Here is an 18,120-nt window from a genome sequence, read left to right as displayed (position 1 = left end):
CAAGTGCGGCAAGGATTTGTGGTGGAACTCGGTTATTATCAATCTTATATACAACATTAATGACTTGGATTATGAAAGTGGCATGGTAACGCAGTGGTTAGCACTGCTGCATCATGGCGCTGAGGACCCGGTTTCGATCCTGGCCCCAGTCATTGTCCATGTGGAGTTTGCACAGTCTCCCAGTGTCTGCATGGGCCTCAGCCCACAACCCCAAAGATATGTATGGTAGATGAATTGGCCATGCTAAATTGCCCCTTAATTGGGAAAAAAATTATTGGGTACTCTTTTTTAAAAAATAAATTAAAATTTTTTTAATGACTTGGATTATTCTCAGACTCTTTGTCTATCAAGATTTGCTGACAATACAAAGCTAGTTGAGAGGGAGGGGGGAGACACAGACAATAAAAAGATGAAGTCACGTTAAATGAACGTGGCAACCTCTCCTCCCTGAGCCCGGCTGTCTCTTTCCATTTCTCTCTCCCTCACTGGCATTTTAAGCAATGCCTCCAGGAGCTCCATAGAATGGCGTCAGAGGGCCACAATCCGGTTCCTGGCCATGTGTTGGACAAGCCTGGCCTATCCCATAATTAATCGGAGGAAATTTCTGCTTGCCAAGTACTGATTGTTGGATAAACGGAGTGATAATTTAATAACAGTGGAGGAGTCGTGAGAGATGCTAGTAATGTGGAGCTGGATGTCATCAGCATACTTGTGAAAACAAAACCTTTGCTTTTGTATAATGTGAAAACAAGCAATTGTAGGTGGTACACTGACGATAATTATTAGTTAAGAATGGAACCAGTTCAGAGCAGTCCTACCAGTTTGACGGGATTAGTCAGTCGCATTGGAGCAGTCCCACCAGTTTGACGGGATTAGTCAGTCGCATTGGAGCAGTCCCACCAGCTTGACGGGATTAGTCAGTCGCATTGGAGCAGTCCCACCAGCTTGACGGGATTAGTCAGTCGCATTGGAGCAGTCCCACCAGCTTGACGGGATTAGTCAGTCGCATTGGAGCAGTCCCACCAGCTTGACGGGATTAGTCAGTCGCATTGGAGCAGTCCCACCAGCTTGACGGGATTAGTCAGTCGCATTGGAGCAGTCCCACCAGCTTGACGGGATTAGTCAGTCGCATTGGAGCAGTCCCACCAGTTTGATGGGATTAGTCAGTCGCATTGGAGCAGTCCCACCAGTTTGACGGGATTAGTCAGTCGCATTGGAGGAGGATGGTTTGGTCAACTGTGTTTTTAAAAAAATAATTTTTATTGAAAAATTTTGATTTTATACAACATTGACGCACTTTAGTAAAATACCGAAAATAACAATAATATTAACAGTCATATACATTCGCCCCATCCCCATGAACAACCCAGCATTTTAACAACAACGCAAATTAACACACTATAAAGTTACAGAATAAACACTACAATAATGCACCCCCCCCCCCCCCCCCCCCCCGGTTGCTGCTGCTATTGACCAAGTTACCTATCTCTGAGCCAGGAAGTCCATAAAAGGCTGCCATCGTTTATAGAACCCTTGTATTGATCCTCTCAGGGCAAATTTGACCTTTTCCAATTTTATAAATCCCGCCATGTCACTGATCCAGGTTTCCACGCTTGGGGGCCTTGCATCCTTCCATTGTAACAGAATCCTTCGACGGGCTACTAGGGACGCAAAGGCCAGGACACCGGCCTCTTTCGCCACCTGCACTCCCGGCTCTACCGCAACTCCAAAAATCGCAAGTCCCCACCCTGGTTTGACCCTGGATCCAACCACCCTCGACACCGTCCCCGCCACCCCCTTCCAGAATTCTTCCAGTGCTGGGCATGCCCAGAACATATGTGCGTGGTTCGCAGGACTCCCCGAATATCTGGTGCACCTGTCCTCACCCCCAAAGAACCTACTCATCCTAGTCCCGGACATGTGGGCCCGGTGCAGCACCTTAAATTGGATGAGACTAAGCCTCGCACATGAGGAGGAAGAGTTGACTCTCTCCAAGGCCTCCGCCCAAGTCCCGTCCTCTATCTGCTCCCCGAGTTCCTCCTCCCATTTAGCCTTCAGCTCCTCCACTGACGACTCCTCCACCTCCTGCATTACCTTATAGCTGTCAGACACCTGCCCCTCTCCGACCCACGCCCCCGAAAGCACTCTGTCCATCGTCCCCTGCGAGGGCAGCAAAGGGAATCCCTCTACCTGTCGCCTAGCAAACGCCTTTACCTGCAGGTATCTGAACATGTTCCCTGGGAAAGGCCAAATTTATCTTCCAGTTCCCCCAGGCCCGCAAACCTCCCGCCAATAAACAGGTCCCTCAATTTGCTGATGCCCGCCCTTTGCCACCCCCTGAATCCCCCATCCGTGTTCCCCGGGATGAACCGATGGTTGCCACCCAGTGGAGCCTCCATCGAGCCCCCTGTTTCCCCCCCGATGCCGTCTCCACTGTCCCCAGATTCTTAGGGTCACCGCCACCACCGGGCTTGTGGTAAACCTCTTAGGGGAGAGCGGCAACGGTGCCGTTACCATGGCACCCAGGCTCGTACCTCTACATGACGCCATCTCCATTCTTTTCCACGCTGCCCCTCCCCCCTCCATCACACATTTACGCACCATTGACACATTGGCTGCCCAATAGTACCCCAGAAGGTTGGGCAGCGCCAGCCCGCCTCTATCCCTTCCTCGCTCCAGGAACACCCTCCTCACTCTCGGAGTCCCATGTGCCCACACAAAGCTCAGAATACTGCTGGTCACTCTCCTAAAGAAGGCCCTGGGGATAAATATGGGCAGGCACTGAAAAAGGAACAAGAACCTCGGAAGCACCGACATTTTGATGGACTGTACCCTCCCCGCCAACGACAATGGCAGCATGTCCCACCTCCTGAACGCCTCCTCCATCTGATCTACCAGCCTGGTGAAGTTATGCTTGTGGAGAGTCCCCCAGTCCCTGGCCACTTGCACCCCCAGGTACCTAAAACTCTCCCCTGCCCGCCTAAGCGGGAGCCTACCAATTCCTTCCTCCTGGTCTCCAGGGTGCACCACAAACACCTCGCTCTTGCCTAAGTTTAATTTATAACCTGAAAAGGACCCAAACTCGGCTAGCAACTCCATCACTCCCGGCATCCCTCCCACCGGGTCCGCCACATACAGTAACAGGTCGTCGGCATACAACGACACCCTATGTTCCTCTCCACCTCGCACCAAGCCTCTCCACCTCTCTGAATCTCTCAACGCCATCGCCAGCGGCTCGATTGCCAGTGCAAACAACAAGGGGGACAGGGGCAACCCTGCCTGGTCCCTCGGTAAAGCCGGAAGTACTCTGACCTCCTCCTATTCGTGGCCACGCACGCCATTGGGGCCTCATATAGCAGCCTTACCCATCTAATGAACCCTTCGCCAAATCCAAACCTCCCCAACACCTCCCATAGGTACCCCCACTCCACTCTATCGAAGGCGTTCTCCGCATCCAGCGCCACCACTATCTTTGCCTCCCCCTCAATCGCCGGCATCATGATGACATTCAGCAATCTCCGCACATTCGTGTTCAGCTGCCTTCCCTTCACCAAACCTGTCTGGTCCTCGTGCACAACCCCTGGCACACAGTCCTCTATCCTGGTGGCCAGGATTTTTGCCAGCACCTTAGCATCCACGTTGAGGAGAGATATGGGCCTGTATGAACCACACTGCTGGGGGTCCTTGTCCTTCTTTAAAATTAACGAGATCAGCGCCCGCGACATCGTTGGGGGGCAAAGTCCCCCCTTCCCACGCTTAGTTGAGTGTCTGCACCAGCAAGGGGCCCACTAGGTCCACAAACTTTTTATAAAATTCCACCGGGAACCCATCCGGCTCCGGTGCCTTCCCTGACTGCATCTGCCCGATCCCCTTAACTAGCTCCTCCAGCTCAATCGGCGCACCCAGCCCCTCCATCTTCTCCTCCTGCACCTTCGGGAAAGAAAGCCTGTCAAGGAACCTCTCCATTCCCCTCCACTCCCCCGTTGGCTCCGACCGGTACAGTTCCCCGTAAAAGTCCTTGAAGACCTCATTCACCTCTACCCCCTTCCGCACCACATTCCCACTCTTGTCTCTCACTCCAGCAGTCTCCTTTGGTCAACTGTGTTAAAGGCAATAGACAGGTTGAGAAGGACAAGGAGAGATAATTTACCTTTTTCAGTGATTTAGAATGATTTTTGACTTTGATAAGAGTCACTCTTGTACTGGAACGGGACTGATTGGAGGGGTTGAAGCATGGGGTTACGGAAAAGATGGAGATGGATTTGAAAGGTGGCAGCATATCTAAGGAAAGGGAAGTTTTTGATGGGGTGGTAGTTTGCAAGAACCGTAGCGTCAAGGGTTTTTTTTAAATTGAGGGGAGGGGTGATGACAATAGATTAAAAGAGAGAGGGACAATTCCTAAGAGGTGAGGATTTAAAAAAAAAAAAAAATGTATTGGCATTTTCAAAATTATATACATTGCTGTTCATTTTCATTTATTGTACAGTCACAAAGGCTCCTTCTTGGTTTTCTCTATTTACAGTCTGTTGCCATATGGCTGGCTCAGCCTACTGTCCTCCTCTTTCCCCCCTCCCCGCCCCCAGCTCCTCTCTCCTTGACCCACCCCCCTTCCCCTCTTTTTCACTGCTGTTCCCCACTTTATCTTGCTGGGTTTTGCAACCTCACCTTGCTCCCACGCCATGCCCCAGTCCTCCCTCGCTTTCCTCTTTCTATCTTGTGCTGGCTATTTCCCCTTGGCTACTGACTTTATTTATTCATGTGTTGGCCACAAACAGGTCTCGGCACAGTCTGATGAATGGCTCCCATGTTTTGTGGAAGCCGGCCCACGGATAGTGAATTTTATTTTCTCCATTTGGAGAAATTCTGAGAGGTCGGACAGCCAGTCTGCAGCGTTGGGTGGTGCTGCTGACCGCCAGCCGAGCAGGATCCTATGGCAGGCAATCAGAGAGGCAAAGGCAAGGGCGTCCGCCCTCCTCCCCATGAAGAGATTTGGCTGGTCTGATACCCCGAAGACCGCTACTTTCGGGCATGGCTCCACCCTCATCCCCATCACTTTGGACATTACCTCGAAGAAGGCTGTCCAGTATCCAGGAAGTCTGGGGCAAGACCAGAACATATGGGCGTGGTTGGCCAGGCCTCCTTGGCACTGTTTGCATCTATCCTCCACCTCCAGGAAGAACCTGCTCATTCGGGTTCTGATCAAGTGGGCTCTATGGACCATTTTTAGCTGCGTTAGGTTGAGCCTCTCGCATGTGGAGGTAGAGCTGTGCAGTGCTTCGCTCCAGAGTCCCCACCCTATTTTGAACCCCAAGTCTTCCTCCCATTTCCTCCTTGTCGTGTCCAGTTCGGTGTCGGGCCTCTCTAGCAGTCGTTCGTACATGTCACTACAGTTCCCTCTGCTGAGGATGTCTGCGTCCAGCAGCTATTCTAATAGTTTCTATCGTGGTGGTTGCAGATATGTCCTTGTCTCCTTCTGTAGGAAGTTTTTAAGCTGCAGAGGTGAGGATCTTTGATAATATTGACTAATATGGAGGCCAAAAGGGCAAGTTGGGTGGATTAAAGGAACAGGATCTGGGTCTCATAGACAAGACAAGCTCAGCGTAGGCATGAGGGAGGTAAAGAAACTAGAGAAGAATGAAAGTTTATGGTTAGGGAGCTTTGGAGGATAAAAGCAAGATACTGCAGAAGCTGGAAATCTGAAATAAAAATTAAGTGCTGGATAAACTTTGCAGGTCTGGACGCATCTGTGGAGAGAGGAACAGTGTTCGAATTTTAAGTCCATTTCAGGGATGGGTTTTATACTGTTGAAGAGGGGTGGAGAAAAAAAAAAGGCCAGGGATTGGTGGGAACTTTAGAGGATGTTTGGCCTGGAAGGCTAGTTGAGAGATGTGGCAGACAAAGCTGGTTGGATGGTCTCTACCTTGGTGACAAAGAAGTCCATTTTGATCATGCTCATTGTTGGAAGTAAGATTGGAAGAGATGGGGAGAGATTTAAGAAGACCGTTTGCAGTAGAGAAAATAAGATGGATTTATTGTTGCATTCCAGGATGAACAAGGAATAATGAGGTGATTGAGCAAACAGAAACATAGAAAATAGGAGCACGAGAGGGCCATCCTGCTCCACCATTCATTATTATCATGGCTGATCATCCAACTCAGTAGTCTACTCCCGCCTTCCTGCATATCCTTTGATCCTTTTCATCCTAAGAGCTATATAGAACATAGAACGATACAGCGCAGTACAGGCCCTTCGGCCCTCGATGTTGCACCGACATGGAAAAAAACTAAAGGCCATCTAACCTACACTATGCCCTTATCATCCATATGCTTATCCAATAAACTTTTAAATGCCCTCAATGTTGGCGAGTTAACTACTGTTGCAGGTAGGGCATTCCACGGCCTCACCACTCTTTGCGTAAAAAACCCACCTCTGACCTCTGTCCTATATCTATTACCCCTCAATTTAAGGCTATGTCCCCTCGTGCTAGCCACCTCCATCCGCGGGAGAAGGCTCTCGCTGTCCACCCTATCTAATCCTCTGATCATTTTGTATGCCTCTATTAAGTCACCTCCTAACCTTCTTCTCTCTAACGAAAACAACGTCAAATCCATCAGCCTTTCCTCATAAGATTTTCCCTCCATACCAGGCAACATCCTGGTAAATCTCCACTGCACCCGTTCCAAAGCTTCCATGTCCTTCCTATAATGAGGCGACCAGAACTGTACGCAATACTCCAAATGCGGCCGTACTAGAGTTTTGTACAACTGCAACATGACCTCATGGCTCCGGAACTCAATCCCTCTACCAATAAAGGCCAACACACCATAGGCCTTCTTCACAACCCTATCAACTTGGGTGGCAACTTTCATTCTCTCATATCTCATTCTTTGAAAACATACAATGTTTTGCCCTCAACTACTTTCCATGGTAGCGAACTCCAGAGGCCTACCACTCTGGGTGAAGAAATATCTCCTCATTTCAGTCCTAAATGGTCCACTCTGTATCCTCAGACTGTGACCCCTGGTTCTTGACTCCCCCACCATCGAGAACATTCTTTCTGCATCTATCCTGTCTGGTCCCGTTACAATTTTATAGGTTTCAATGAAATTCCCTGTCATTCTTCTGAGCTCCAGCGAATGTAATCCTAACTGACTCAATATCTCCTCATATGTCAGTCCTGCCATCCCAGGAATCAGTCTGGTAAACCTTTGCTACATTCCATCTATCGCATGAACATCCTTCCTCAGATAAGGAGACAATATTCCAGATGTGGTCTCACCAACGCCCTGTATAATTGCAGTAAGACATACCTGCTCCTGTATTCAAATTGTCTCGCTATGAAGACCAACATATCAAATGTCTTCTTCACCCCCTGCTGCACTTCCATGCTTTAAGGTGCCAGCAGTGCTCTATGGTCCAGCCAGATCACGCGGTGGATGGCTCAACCAGCTGTTCGCCATATCCTTTCAAGACTGCATTGTGTGGACTTGAGGAAACTGAGATGAAGCCTTACAAGAGGGCAGAGTAAGATAGTAACAGTTTAATTGAGGGCTAAGACATTTGTTATGGAGATGAGCAAATCAGTAGCTGCGCAAAAGTTGCAGCGAGCAGCTAGATAACTGTCATTTTAAAAGGGCAGTATTAAGTGAATTTAATTTTAGTATTTTTTCCCCCAGGGACAGATATAAAAGGAGGTAAGGATGGGGATGTGATTGGAGAGTGATACAAGGAAGTGACTTAGCAGGGAACTTGTAGGTGGTGATGGGTGGGACAAATGGTGAAAGGAGGCTTTAAATAGGGGAATGGTTTCTACACCCCTGAGACAGGTTTTCATCAAGGCCATGATATTGATGCAGTCGTCCTTGATGGCAAGGACTTGTTCACAAGTACTTAGACATTCTGGAGGGAGATGCACGGAAGGGCAGTGAGATCTGATCACCTGACAGAGTCCACAGGGTCTGCAGTGGGAGAGGTGAATTGGTTAGGAAGGAAATTGGCAAAATTAGCCTCCACCGGGCATACATGGTGGAGACTGCGTGGAAGGACGAAAGAATTATGAGCTATCAGGTAGCTGCTTGCTTGATATTTATCAAATAATCATCTGTTTATTAGTGTAAACCTATAGCCCATATTTTTTTTGGAAGTTCATTGTTCTGATAATGGTAATATTTTCCTTATTTTTCACTCTTTACATGTTCATTTTATTACTCCATCCATAAACTGCTTTCCTTGTGGCAAAGCTTAATAAAAAATATGCTGCATAAGGCAACTTGGCATTTTGAGGAAGATTCTTGCCAAATACTTTAGGCACTAAAGAGGTGCCCAAGGTGATGTCTTAGCTGAGGTGCATGTTTAGCCTTCGTTTAGTGTAAGATGGCATCTTTTTTGAAGTACCCAATTCTTTTTTTTTCCAATTGAGGGGCAATTTAGCGTGGCCAATCCACCTACCCTGGAAATCTTTTGTGTTGGGGTGGGACCCATGCAGACACAGGGAAGTGTAGGATACCATCTTGTTTAAGGAGTTACAGCCAGCTCTAAGAATGGCTGCCCAGAGGCCAGTTAAACAGATGTTTCTTTAATTGGCACTAGCGATTTTAGAGGTTGCATGGCATTTGGTGTCTGGGGCTCCAAGGGGCTGGTTTAGCTCACCAGGCTAAATCGCTGGCTTTTAAAGCAGACCAAGCAGGCCAGCAGCACGGTTCGATTCCCGTACCAGCCTCCCCGGACAGGTGCCAGAATGTGGCGACTAGGGGCTTTTCACAGTAACTTCATTGAAGCCTACTCGTGACAATAAGCGATTTTCATTTTTCAACTAGCACCCTCTCCAAACAGCAATCAGTTATTTGGGAATAAATACATTTACGGTGACTATTTCAAGTATCACTTAAAGGGCTACTCATTGCTTCATGGTCATTGCTACTGGAAGAAGACACTCAAAACACAGCAGGAGACCAGGCATTTTGTCGAGACGTCACCAACGCTTACAGAATTTATGGAATAAATGATGTTAAGGATTTCATGAAAAGGGAAGGCGCTGTACTGTTCCACCATATATGAGTCACCAGGAGTACGGAGTGCTTGGTTATCAGCATCTTGCTCGGGGCCTCTTTGATCTGACCAAAAAAATGGGAGAAGGACATGAGTCTAGGCAGAGCAATACCAGCTGCAGCAGAGGAGGGAGGGACAGCACCATGCATGGAGGACATCAACCTCCTCTGGACCTCCTCCGTCAGGACCCCCAGTGCTGCATCAGATAGCCTTACATTTGTCCCTCTGCCATCCTGCAACATGCTTCTGCGTTCCAGTCAGCATACTCCACACTTTTGGTGGAAGTGGGTATGAAGAGCCGACATATTCTCTTCCATGAAAATTGAGTGCTAAACCTGTCAGTTTCTGTTTACTGCCTGCGGGAAAATTTGAATCTTAATAATCATACTAGCCTGAAATTGGCTGCTAAATCGGACTATCAAATCGGTGTTTCTTATTAGTGCAGAACCACTTCAATGCTTGTTTTCACCAGTTGGATAAAGTAATGAAAATCAGTGTTTATTGTAGTGTACAACTAAAGTCAACAGCTTTTTCATAAATCATTGCTTGTTTTTAGGTTGATAATGAAAACAATCAAGCACTCTTTAGGTCTTTGTTCTGAGATTCTAGCTACCCAGAAAGTAAGTCTAATATGAATAATAATAATGCTTGTATTTTGGGGTTGAAAATTGTTGCCAACATTGTAATGTTTTCTTTCTGTAGGCACTTTATATTGCTGAACTTTCAGTTATAAGCTATTACAGTTGACTTTCTTTTTGTCTACCAACAGGAATATGCTATTTAGCCACTGAAGCCCCTTCTGCCATTCAGTGAGATTCTAGTTGATCTGTGACCAAGTTCCATATACCTGTATTTTTTCCATATCCCATAATATCTTCGTTAAGATTTAAAAGTAATCAAATATTTAGTATCAACTGCTGTTTGCAGAAGAGCGTTCCATACCTCGACCATCCTTTGTGTAGAAATGTTTAACTTCACTCCTGAAAGGCTTCCTCCAGGTTTGAGGCCATCTCTCCTAGCCCTTGACTCGCCAACCAGTGGAAGTCATTTCTATCTACCCTATTTGTTCCCCTTCATATCTTGAAAGCTTATCCTTTTAAATTCCAGGGAATGCAACCCTAGTTTGTGTAATCCTCCCTGGTTACGTAACCCGTGGAATCCCAGTATTTTGCTGGTAAATCTACTCCTTCTCGAAGTCTAATATACTTTCTACGGTATAATTCCCAGAATTGCTTGTGGTGTTCCAGGTAGCGTCTAATCAAGACTGTTTGTGGCTGTGGCGTAGCAGTGTAGTCCTCAAAAAACAGGCCAGGGGTGCCTTTTCTTGTGAGGTCCCTGCTTATTCAGAGGTTTTCCAGTATTCAAGCCAACATTTATTCTTCAACTGCCAAAAAGTCAGATTATTGATTATTTGTCTCAGGGCTGTTTGTTGGATCTTGTCTTACTGTGTAACAATTGGTTGCTGTGTTTATCTACAGAACAAGTGACCACAATTGAAAAGTAATTAATAGGCTGTAAAGCACTTTTGGAATAATTGGAGGATGGGAAACACATGTTTGTTTGTACCTCCCTTCTATCTACAGCTGAGGTGCATTCTTTTCATGTAGAGGTGCCAATTATTTGCCGTATAGTTTTGTACTTAATCATCTTGTCAATACAGGCTAATGCTTTTTTTAAAATTGGAAACATACAAAATAGTCACTCCTTGTAGGTCGCCAAGGATTCATAGAGAATTAAAATACCAGCTCAGTTTCTTACTTGGCAACCTTGAGCAGTCAGCCCTGGGCCAGCACCAAGCATAACATCTTCCAGATACAGATCCTGTTTCCCCCACCTCCCCAAACTAGATCCACTGGAGATCTATTTTTCTCATCTAAAGTTTTAATACTTGTACATTTCTTTGTATCATCCACAAATTTGTGAATGATTGACACCTTTGTCCAAATTATTGGTAAAGATGGTGGAAAAACAACGGTTCTAACAGCAATTCTTATGCACCCTATAACTGATGTGCAGAATCACTATTATTAATAACTGCTTTCTATCCTAAAAGGTTCAGCCAGTTCTTTATTCAGACCCGAATCTCCTCGCTACTTCATCAAGACTAGTATCTTATTTAGTGGCCTATTATGTGGCACCTTATCAAAGGCTCTTTGAAAATCAGGATACACTCTGACTGGGCTGCCTGTAAGCACCAACTTGGTGACTTCCTCAAAATGTTTAGCCAGGTTGGTGAGATTAAATCATTTCCAGAAGCCATGTTGAGATTGAATAGTGCTGTTCTGGAGTTGGGTGGGGCTGAGGCACATCGTTGAGGCAGAATGCAGGAGACTTTATAATAAGCTGTGTTCCAACTGACCTGATAGTGCTTAATGCTAACACTGCCTGAAATGGGGAGCATTGCATTCCTCATCACTAATAAAAGCACAAAATGTGCTGTGAGAGATTTTGATGAAAACCAATTACTAATTTTATTTTCTATTGCAGGAAATTCACACTTTGGAGAATTCAGTGCTTGAAGTTCAAAAGCAGAGGCTAAGTAATTACAGTAGAGATACATTTGTTTCATTATTGTATAGATGTACGTTGGTAAAATTATTTTAAGGCACTACTTTGTTATATCAATAGTTATCTGTTGACTAGCTAGAGTATATCATTCCATCCATGTTTTTTTTATAAATTTAGAGATAAATTTAATTGGAATTCATTTTTTCCAATTAAGGGGAAATTTAGTGTGGCCAATTCACCTACCCTGCACATCTTTGGGTTGTGGGGGCGAAACCCACGCAAACGTGGGGAGAATGTGCAAAATACACACCGACAGTGACCCAGAGTCAGGTTCGAATCTGGGACCTCAGCACCGTGGGGCAGCAGTGCTAACCACTGCCACTGTGTTGCCCCCATTCATTTCATAAGATTTTTTTTTGATAAGAAGCCAAGTCACCAATAACTCAGTGACTGCACCCAGACCTACCAATGCCTCTTAGCCAACTGCTAGGTGGCACAAATTTATAATATTTACAATAGATACAAGTATGTTAACATAGTTACTAGGTAATTAACAAGTTTGAAATTAGTACAGATCTGCTCTGAAAATAAATACAAAGTTAGATCTGAATTCTTAATCCACACACTCAAACAGCAATGTACGTTTTTATTCACTTAGTGTTAAAACGAAAGATGCAAGGTGTATTGCAGGACATGAGAGCTGAAAAAAGGAAACAGCAACAGTTGCTTAAACAACTGGAGAGTGAACTTCCAAAACGTGGAGAAAAAAACTTGCGAGAGCACGTGAAGATTGTGACATTAATTCAGAAGGTTTTGCAGGTAGAATTTGCCAACATTTGATAACTAAAACTACAATTAAATGCTGTACATTTGCTTTATGTACTTAAATGTTGATAATGGTGTTTTCTGAATTGCATTTTGAGATTTTCTCCCTTCCTTTCCTGAATGCTTTGACTTCCTCACACATACAATTTGGGCTTACTCTAGAATTTTGCCCAGATACTCCTGCTCCATATGTGATCCTGGTTAGTTCAGGCCTTGGTTTTCAGGATTTTGCCATGGACTTGTAGCCAGTAATTTTATTCCCAACAAAATAATGAGGGGAAATTATAGGTTGGCAACGGTACAAGTAAAAACTCCACCCAGGTGTTAGAAGACTATTCAACTGCTAGAAGCATTGCCAATGACTCCAATCCTAGCCTCTTCCAGCATCCGCATGTGCACAGACACACATTTTCAGGCAGGATCATTGAAACTTGCTATTACATAATCATGTATCATCTCACAGAATACTTCAAAACATTTCACAAACAATAATTTCAGTTTAAAGTGTATTGACAGTTATGCAGAAAAATGCAGCACTCTTTTTGCATGCAAACAGCTACTACAATGATTAATGAGGTGAGTGGTCAACTAATCTATAGGTTTCAGCAGTATTGGTTTCAGGAAGAAGGTTACCTGAGAAACCAGAAGCCCTAGCGCCTATTGAATAGTGCTGCAGGAATAAACAGATAGGAAACACAATTCTGCAGATACTGGAAATCTGAATTTTAAAAAAACAAAAAACTTTAGAGTACCCAATTTATTTTCTCCAATTAAGTGGCAATTTAGCGTGGCCAATCCACCTATCTTGCACATCTTTGGGTTGTGGGGGGCGAAACCTACAAACACGGGGAGAATGTGCAAACTCCACACGGACAGTGACCCAGAGCTGGGATCGAACCTGGGACCTTGGTACCGTGAGGCAGCATTGCTAACCACTGCACCACCGTGCTGCCCTGGAAATCTGAAATTTAAGCAGAAAATGCTGGAAACACTCAGCACATTAAACCAATGTGAGGTGAAGAAGATTGGGTTAATGCTTCCAGTTGATAACCTTTTGTTTGAACCAGTTGATGTTCTAGCAGAACAGCAATGGAGAAGGGAAACATGGAAAATCTAAAAAGACAGAGGGCTCCAGTGGCCCAGGAATAAGGTGGAGGTAAAAGGGTTTGTTCTCTTCTGTTTTGCTATTCTATTGTCAACACACCTCTTATGGGCAGCACGGTAGCACAGTGGTTAGCACAGTTGATTCAAAGCTCCAGGGTCCCAGGTTCGATTCCCAGCTTGGGTCACTGTCTGTGTGGAGTCACACGTTCTCCCCGTGTCTGCATGGGTTTCCTCTGGGTGCTCCGGTTTCCTCCCACAGTACAAAGATGTGCAGGTTAGGTGGATTGGCTATGCTAAATTGCCCTTAGTGTCCAAAAAAAAGGTTAGTTGGGGTTACCGGGATGGGGTGGAGGTGTAGGCTTGGGTAGGGTGCTCTTTCCATGAGCAGGTGCAGACTCGATGGGCCGAATGACCTTATTCTGCAGTGCAAGTTCTATGATCTTCTGCAAATCGTGGCTATATTTTTTATATCGCTATTTTCCACATCCTACAAATGGCAAGGTATCATGCCATTTGGCCCAACCAGCCTCCTGTCATCTTTCATCATCAAAATCTACCACTGTAACCATCTAAATCTACCATTGTAACTCTCAATTTCCTTTTCCCTCATATGCTTGGAAATTAGAACCTCTACAGTGCAGAAGGAGGTCTTTCGGCCCATCAGGTCTGCACTGATCATCTGAAAGAGCACCCAACCTAGGTCTACTTCCCTGCCTTATTCCCGTAACCCCATCTAACTTGCACACAAAGGGACAATTTAGCATGGCCAATCCAGCTAACCTGCACTTCTTTGGACTGTGGGAGGAAACCCGAGCACCCGGAGGAAACCCACTGAGACACGGGGGGAAAGTGCAAACTCCACACAGCCACCCAAGGCCGGAATTGAACCCTGGAGCTGAGAAGCAGCAATGCTAACAACTGTGCCACCATGCTGCCCCAGCTTACTCTTAAATGATCTATACTATTTGCTTCCTGAGGTAGCAAGTTCTATGTTCTCACCACTGTTTGGGTAAATAAATTTCTTCTGAATACTTATTAGATTTCTTGGTGACTATCTGTATTAATGGCCTCTCAGAAACAAACCACCTTTCTGTATCCACCCTATTATAATCATAACCTATAACCTTTCATAATTTCAAATACCTCTATAAAGTCACTCCTCGGCCTTTTTCATGATGAAAGAGATGTAGCCTGTCAATCCTTTCCAGATACATTTACCCCGGCATTTCTGGTATAATCCTTGTTAATTTCCCTACACCTTTCCAGTGCCTTTTTTTCACGGGCACAAAAACTGCACAGTACTCTGTGGTTTAACCAAGGTGTATTGCAGGTTAAACATAACTTCCCTATTTTTCAGTTCTCTCACTCTAGAAATAAAGCCTAGTACTTGGTCTGTTTGTTTTATGGCTTTTAGCACAACTCATAATGTACAACCTCATTTATCTGTGTTAAATTTCATGTTGGCATTTTGCAAGTTTATTAATGTGTTGCAGTCTACTCAGTATTGTCCATTCCTACAATTTTGTGTAATCTGCAAATTTAGAATTTTTTTAAATTCTAAAGTTCAAATCCTTAATCTAAATTGTGACTAGCAGTGGCCCTGGCACTGAACCTATGGAACACCACTATCCACCTTCTGCTACACTGAATAACTACCCTTCACTCCCACAACTTGCTTTTTCTCTTAAAGCCAGCTAATTATCCATTCTGCAACTTATCCCGACTCACCTTCTCTGACCTTATTCATTTGTCTATTATAGGGCACCTTGTTGAAAATCCAGATAAATTACATCTCCATTACCATTGTTTACTTTATTACTTTCTCAAAAAATTCAGTAATGTTAGTCAAGCACTGCTTTTCCCTTTTGAAATCCATGCTGACTATCCATTTCACATTTCTAGATGTTCTTCTGTACTTAGAAGAGATTCCATAATTCTTTCTACCACCCAGGTTAAGCAGATGGTTTATGATTTCTGGACAATTTATGTCCCCTCGTCTCATTGTTGCCTTTTTTCTCAACCCATTAAAACTTGAACATTTCCTGTTCTCCACCTAATTACATGTTTTCCCCCTGGCTGTGTCCTTTTTGTTAGCTCTCTGTATTATCTCCTGGTTTTGACAGAAGGTCATAATCCAATACATTCCCTACCTTCCCCTCTCAATGGATACTGCCTGCCCTTCCTACTGTTTCCAGTATTTTTGTTTACAATTTGAGGAAGATATATCACCTGAAGGACAATACCTCCGATAATGATCAGAAACTGAGACTTGACAGGTCCAGAAGTTAGTTGCAGTGCCTTTACTGAAATCCCAGCTGAGGTCAGCTTTCTCGACACAAACTGGAAATTGAACCTGTTACGCTGTGGTTCGTAAAGCTTTGTTACTTGTTACCTTTATTAATTGTTCACCTGGGAACTGTGTGATAGCTTTCTATGAAAAAAGTGTTAAACAATTTTAGTACTAACCCGCAAATCTTGAAAGTTTTTCAATAACAGTTTTTCGATATTGTTTGAAAAGTAATCATCAATTGATTCTTATTTGAACAGGGTGTTGTTCTGTCCAGTGGAGTGAACTGGGCCAAGGATTCTGGATTGAAGGAAATTGTTTTGCAGCTTGAGAATAATCCACTTGATGAAGTAGATTGATGCAATTGATTTTTTTTCCAATTGTAATCAATGGTGAAAAGCCAAGTGAAGCTCAACATCTATACCATCCCATTGCTGCATGCTTTCAACCACATTGGGAAGAACTGCATTCTTGAACTCCTCTTGGTAAATAGATGTGTTAAACATGAAAAACGGACAGTCAGAATTTTGTTTTAATTTTGTTTTAAGTGTATCTATCTTTTAAATTGATTTTTTTTAATATGCTAATTTCACGTTGCAGTGAATTTAAACTACAATTATGTCTTTAAGTTGTGCCATACAATATCTAACTACAAAGCAAAGTTTTTAAGTTAATTTCTGATGGTGATTTAAGTTGCCCTTGTAGATATCTAAATTATAACTATCAGACTGTTGATCAATACTGAATATGACTTTGGAGGCATTCAAAGTGTGTACACAATCTGCTGTGCGATATTAATGACATTTTGATGAGTTCATGGTTGATATTGTACTTGACTCTGATTCTTTCCTTTTCTCTTCCCACATTAGTATCTAGTTTACTTGTAAATACAAATGCTAATATTTTAACCTATGCCCAGCGTGATGTGTTCAACGATTTTAAAATGTAATATATCCACACTGATATAAATTCAATCTGTGGCAAGTTAATTCTGTTAATTCTGTATGTTTTATCTTTGTAGTATAAATAAAATGCTCAGTCCCATAAACAAAGTTTATTTTTGTGTATGTATATGAATAGATACAGTGGGTGTGGCTAAGTCTAAATAATTGCAGTTTATTGATGTGAATTCAGGTCAATCAATAGTTTGTGGCACTCCAGCCTTCATTTGTTCAGTGTCAAATTTATTAAATTTGTTGCTGACACGATTCCCACAGGTTAATTAAATTTACTCTAGGTATATTTTAATTAACTGTTTAAGTCAGAGCTGCTGGCTCTCACTTTTGCCCAAGTCAATGCTTTAAGCCAACATCATTTATTTTATCTTTTCCTCCCAAGGCAGGATACATGGATTAATGAATTTACTTAATACCCAATGGCCTGTCTACTCCAAAACTACAATTAATTGATCTCATTTCCAACTGATGTCCTCTCCCTCTCTCTACATAAGCTTAACTGACTTAATTTAGATGGATTTACTTAATTGATGGTTCAAGTAAATTACAGCACTATAACAGACTTTAATGTTTAAATGCATTGTAATCCATTGTAACTTTAGTGTTGCCAACATTGCTGTTGGTGCCATTGAGCTTAAATTGAATAAAATTCAAATTCACTTCAGTCCAATCAGTGGATAATGCCTCCAGTACTGTTTGTTGTATTCCAGCAAAAAACAAAAGATTGTGTGAATGCTGCAAGTCAAACAAAAACACAAAATCTGCTAGCTACAGCTAGCAAGAAAATGTAAGACAACTGAAGTTTCAGGTTTAAAAAAAAATTATTTAGAACCAAAGACATTACAGATAAACTGCATTTAGAAGGAAGAGAACAGGAGAAGGGAGAGAAAAACACAAGACACAGACTTTGGAACAACATAAAATTAAAAATATATACATATTTTATTCAATTTTTCCCCATTTTATATGGGAATATAAAATTACCATACGGCATTTAATTATGGCGAGACCGTTTGAATGGTCTCAAAACCGTTCAAAACACAACCTACCCCTTACAAAACCTAATCCCCCCCTTAGCAGCTAGTGGTGACTAGCTCCTTGAACTACACAATAAGCGGCTGCCGTTTCTGGTAAATCTCCTCAATTGCTCTTCTCACTGTGTACTTTGCTTTCTCGAGGGTTAGGAACTCCATCAGATCTCCCAGCCACACTGAGTGGAGAAGCAGCCTTCCACCCCAGTAGTACTCTCCTCCGGGCAATTAGCGAGGCAAAGTCCAAAACATCGGTCACCACTCCCGTCTCCAGTGAGTCTGACATCCCAAATATGGCCAATAAAGAGCAGGGATCCAGTTGATTTTCAGAATCACCTAGGTGGTGGAGACCACAAGCTT

General features: G+C 43.8%; 1 protein-coding gene across 2 annotated transcripts in view; it reads left to right on the top strand.

The window, feature by feature from the left end:
* cenph (centromere protein H) overlaps positions 1-17,399 on the top strand; it is a 49,813-nt gene extending 32,414 nt beyond the window's left edge. For both annotated transcript variants that reach the window (XM_038805589.1, XM_038805590.1), the window contains exons 7-10: positions 9,606-9,669; positions 11,537-11,588; positions 12,216-12,376; positions 16,034-17,399. In XM_038805589.1, coding sequence (XP_038661517.1) covers positions 9,606-9,669; positions 11,537-11,588; positions 12,216-12,376; positions 16,034-16,132 — 376 coding nt within the window. In that variant the 3' untranslated portion in view covers positions 16,133-17,399. The remainder of the gene's footprint in view (positions 1-9,605; positions 9,670-11,536; positions 11,589-12,215; positions 12,377-16,033) is intronic.
* Positions 17,400-18,120: the final 721 nt, after the last annotated feature.

Source organism: Scyliorhinus canicula, chromosome 8, assembly GCF_902713615.1.
Source record: "Scyliorhinus canicula chromosome 8, sScyCan1.1, whole genome shotgun sequence".
Classification (NCBI taxonomy): Eukaryota; Metazoa; Chordata; class Chondrichthyes; order Carcharhiniformes; family Scyliorhinidae; genus Scyliorhinus; species Scyliorhinus canicula.
Note: the sequence above shows the minus strand (reverse complement) of the source record. Positions and strands in the feature narration are given on the sequence as shown.